General features: G+C 41.5%; 1 protein-coding gene across 2 annotated transcripts in view; it reads left to right on the forward strand.

Moving 5' to 3' along the window:
- The window catches only part of AP1G1 (adaptor related protein complex 1 subunit gamma 1), a 79,543-nt gene that overhangs the window by 18,372 nt on the left and 59,469 nt on the right, over nt 1-1,702 (forward strand). For both annotated transcript variants that reach the window (XM_017539170.2, XM_017539171.2), the window contains exon 2: nt 670-873. In XM_017539170.2, coding sequence (XP_017394659.1) covers nt 673-873 — 201 coding nt within the window. In that variant the 5' untranslated portion in view covers nt 670-672. The remainder of the gene's footprint in view (nt 1-669; nt 874-1,702) is intronic.

Here is a 1,702-nt window from a genome sequence, read left to right on the forward strand (position 1 = left end):
ATTTTTTGTATTTTTAGTAGAGACGGGGTTTCACCATGTTGACCAGGATGGTCTCGATCTCTTGACCTCGTGATCCACCCGCCTCAGCCTCCCAAAGTGCTGGGATTACAGGCTTGAGCCCTCATCACATTTTTAAAGTGTATGCAGTGTACTGAGATGATTACCATTTGTTGGATGTGTTTTAATCTGACATTCGGTCTTTTCTCTTAATCTCTCATATTTTGTTTAGTCGAGCTATGATTGTGACCATATTCATTTTTGTTGAGCTATGTTGTCTTTAGCAGCGGTTGAACAGAAAATATCTTTTCTAAGGTTAGGCATTGGCCTTATTACTTTAAGGATTGAGTAAATATTTGAGTTGTATTAGTTTCTGAGATATTTTGATATTAGTGATGGACTTTCATATTTAGTATATTCTTTGCCTTATTTTGCTTAATACTTACCATTTTTGTTTAAAAGTAGCCTTTCCAGAAATGTACAGAGTTGAGAGGTCTGTATGTAATAGCTTTGCTGAAGCTTGGCAAACTTTGTTTAGGTTAGCTAAGCTGGATTTGGCAAGTCTTGAATTCTTAAAAACTAGTCTAAAATTTAAATGGGAAGTTGTGTGAATACCTTTGCTAGTAAAAAAAAAAATGTGAACATCTCTATTTAATGTCTTTCCATATCCAGAGGATGCCAGCCCCCATCAGATTGCGGGAGCTGATCCGGACCATCCGGACAGCCCGAACCCAAGCTGAAGAACGAGAAATGATCCAGAAAGAATGTGCTGCAATCCGGTCATCTTTTAGAGAAGAAGACAATACATACCGGTGTCGGAATGTGGCAAAATTACTGTATATGCACATGCTGGGCTACCCTGCTCACTTTGGACAGGTAAGCTGGGCTGATAATACATCTAGCAAGAGTATTCTTTGACACTGTCGTTCAGGGATTGTCAATCTTTTTCTGGTGGGAGGTACTTTTGATAGCCTTCTAGTCCGATGATTGTGGAACTGAGGGTAAGTAAGATTGAGAGAGCAAGCAAGCTGTAGGCATGATATTGCCATCAATTATCCTTTCCATTGGGAGTCTTATTATGTGGATGAGAGAATGTTTTGATGATGGCAGCTAGCTTGCTTAAAGATTGACCAGAATTGGCCGGCTGCAGTGGTTCACGCCTGTAATCCCAGCACTTTGGGAGGCTGAAGTGGGCAGATCACTAGGTCAAGAGATTGAGACCATCCTGGCCAACATGGTGAAACCCTGTCTCTGCTAAAAAAATACAAAAATTAGCTGGTCGTGGTGGTGTGCGCCTGTAATCCCAGCTACTCAAGAGGCTGAGGTGAAAGAATCACTTGAACCTAGGAGGTGGAGGTCGCAGTGAGCAGATTGTGCCACCACACTCTAGCCTGGCGACAGAGTGAGACTCCATCTCCAAAAAAAAAAATTATGAGATTTTTCTGCCAAATAGCCTGGACTATAATGAATATTTAAGAAAATGTTTGTTGCTGGGCATGGTGGCTTGTGCCTGTAATCCAAGCTACTCAAGAAGCTGAGGTGAGGTGGGAGAATCACTTGAGGTTAGGAGTTTCAGACCAGCCTAGGCAATATAGTGAGACCCTGCTCTTAAAAAAAAAAAAAAAAAGAAGAAGAAGCAGCCTTGTGTGGTAAAGCATACCTTTAGTCTCAGCTACTCAGGAGGCTAAGTCAAGAGGATTGCTTG

Source organism: Cebus imitator, unplaced genomic scaffold (assembly GCF_001604975.1).
Source record: "Cebus imitator isolate Cc_AM_T3 unplaced genomic scaffold, Cebus_imitator-1.0 Scaffold117, whole genome shotgun sequence".
In the NCBI taxonomy this organism is placed as follows: Eukaryota; Metazoa; Chordata; class Mammalia; order Primates; family Cebidae; genus Cebus; species Cebus imitator.